The sequence below is a fragment of the Eulemur rufifrons genome, chromosome 12 (assembly GCF_041146395.1).
Source record: "Eulemur rufifrons isolate Redbay chromosome 12, OSU_ERuf_1, whole genome shotgun sequence".
In the NCBI taxonomy this organism is placed as follows: domain Eukaryota; kingdom Metazoa; phylum Chordata; class Mammalia; order Primates; family Lemuridae; genus Eulemur; species Eulemur rufifrons.
Genome location: NC_090994.1, coordinates 22,155,544 through 22,158,349, shown reverse-complemented (window position 1 = coordinate 22,158,349; position 2,806 = coordinate 22,155,544). Strand labels below are relative to the sequence as shown.

The 2,806-nt window shown below is 41.0% G+C and overlaps 1 protein-coding gene across 1 annotated transcript; it reads right to left on the bottom strand.

Moving 5' to 3' along the window:
• Positions 1–1,505: 1,505 nt before the first annotated feature.
• Positions 1,506–2,453, bottom strand: LOC138393667 (vomeronasal type-1 receptor 3-like). Its single transcript, XM_069485047.1, has one exon. The coding sequence runs from the start codon at positions 2,451–2,453 to the stop codon at positions 1,506–1,508; it is 948 nt and encodes a 315-aa protein (XP_069341148.1).
• Positions 2,454–2,806: the final 353 nt, after the last annotated feature.

Sequence of the window (2,806 nt, the reverse complement as noted above, 5' to 3'; positions counted from 1 at the left end):
ATGATCTGGGTCCTGGTGCCCTCTCTGGTCCAGTCCACAGCTGGGCCCTCGCTCATTCCCTCCAGTCCCTCAGCCTCCTTGATGCTCCCCCAGTAACCAAGATGTTCCTGCCCCAGGGCTTTGCAATGCTGTTCCCTCTGCCGGAAAACCCACCCCTGATACCCATGGAGTAGTCTCCCTTCTCTCTTCAGGTCGCTGCTCAAATGTCGTCTTGTCAGGAACATCTTCCCAGAAACCTTGCAGTGATCACCCAGCAGGAACTGCCATGGCCACTCCACATGCCCCCATGGCCACCTTCCTGCCTCATTTCGCGCTACAGTCTTGTTATCACTGGACATGCAGAGAACTGTTGTTTGTGTGTCTTTCCTCACTGGATTATAAATCTTATTATGGTAAAAATTCTTTACTGTGTTTTCCCTGTTGTATCTTTTCAATATCCACTACTTAGTAGTCACACAAAGAACATTTATTGAAAGGATGACTAAATCACACAAGGACAAATAAGCTGTATTTTATTTTATTTAATACCTTCATAACTTGCTCCAAAACTGCATGTGTACCTACATGTCAGCATTTTAAATCACATTTTAGTCTTCTGTTGTAAAATTAATTTTTTTTCAAGAACTCCCTGGTAAAAATCTGTTGGCTCATGGAAATTTAATAATAAATAGTGGAGCAAAAGCCAAACAAAAAAATCTCACTGTATGTTTACACAATCACTGCCCACACCCACAGTATCCTACCTTAGGACAATGTCCACCTCCCAAATACCGGTCCCAATCTCTACTCATTTTTACAGTTGTGTTGCCCACATGTAAATATAGAAACAGCAGGAACAACGTTATCATGTCCCTCCAGCCTTTCACCATATCGAATCATCAAGATCCCAATCACAGATGACTCCAAATGTCACCTTCCCATGGCTGTATCTGGCCCTGCACATAATTGGAATATTGACCCAGTCTAATTACAGTGTCACCAACCTCTCAGTTTTATTTACACACTAGGCATATCACCATGCCTTGACAATGCATTATGAGATGCTTCATAGTTCAGACCTTCCCCAAGCCTGTTGAATCTCACAAATACTCACATCCCTCCTCACTTTTCATAAATTTGATCACCTGCTATTACACTGATGCATTAGATAATTTGAAGAAATATTTGGGTTCACTGCCATGAAGTCTACAGTGAATTGTATTAAAGTTACACACTCATATAAACTTCCTTGTTTTCTGAATTATTAGAGTTCTACTTTTAAAAGAATTCTTAACTTTAAAGTGTTCCATTGAAATGATTAATAAAATGGAAATTATAAAATAATTTTAATATATTTAGTCCATAAATGCCATCCTTACCACATGATAAATCCCATGAAGGCAGAATCTGGGTCTGAGTTCAAACATTCTCTGTTATGTGAGTGACTATAGATGTGCATTAACCTCTTTGAGGAAAGAATAAATGATGACACAGTGTAAAATGAATCAAGACACCATACATGAAATTTAGAGGCATCCTATTAGCTTAGAGAATTTTCTATTCCACTCATAGCAGGCATAGTAGATTTTGGATATCCTGGGGTCACGGCCCATGAGAACAAAGGGGCTGACTGTAGAAAAACAAGCAGTGATTAGTGCAGAGGTGTTCACCAGCCACAAATCTGGGTTAGGAAAAATAGTCAAAAATAAAATAAAGATAGAGGAGAGGGTATAAAATGACACAAAGGTGCTCACTAGGACAAGGATGCTTTGGGTGACTCTGGACTCAGGGGAGGATCTAGGGGAGAGGTGGGTCCTATGAATGTGTTGTACCTGTTGCTTGTGCCTGTGCAGGATGCAAACCATGGAGCCACTGGCCCAGGTCATGAGTCCCAAACACAAAACATCATAGGATGAAAACAACAACACATATAATGGTGTCATAATGCCGTTGTTAATATATACTGCAGAACAGTATCCCAAATCCTTTTCCTTTGTGTTGTTTATCCTGTTCTGCTGGCCAGTGACAATCTGAAGAATGATGGTATTTACCAGCATGTTCAGGATCCAGCACAGGATACTGAGGGGCCCAATGCACTGAGGAGCTTGTGGTTTCAGCTCTGCCCACCTGGAGCCTGTGGGGCTGATGGTGATGGCCTGGAAGACACTCAAGAGACAGGTGGTGCCAATGCACACACCCCTGCCCACTCTGTGAACATAGAAAACAAGTTTGCACAAAAAGTCATTCAGGAATTGTTTCATCCCAAAAGCAGCCACTGTCTGGGGGACTCCTTTGGAGACTATGACCAAGGAGTTGGCTACACTCAGGTGCTGGAGAACCAAATCTGTCAACCTTATCGTGCACCTAGTGTAATAAAGGAAACTATAATAGTAAAGAAGAAAGAAATTTCCCAGGAATCCAACTGTGGTCTGAGATAAAAAGATCATTCCCATTGCCACATCCCTGGAGGCCATTTGTCATTTTCCAGTGACTGGCAATCCCATTCAGAGTGAGAGAATCCTGCATGGAAACATGAGGTCTGTTTTATTGTGGGAACTAAAATTCACTATTGGACACTTACCATTATTTTCAATGCACAACTTTCTTAATAACTTTGATTTTTGTTTCAATAAGAGTTTTGCTATTGTATGAATTTATATATAGAAAATCTGTCCACTGCAAGAGTGCTATGTTAATGTGCTTCATACAACTTTTACAACAATTCTATGCAGAGCTTTATTATTCCCATTTTACAGGTGAGAAGATGTTAGGCACAGGAAGGGTAAATGACCTTTCTCAAGTCAACTCCTGCTAAAAGACGGTGTCA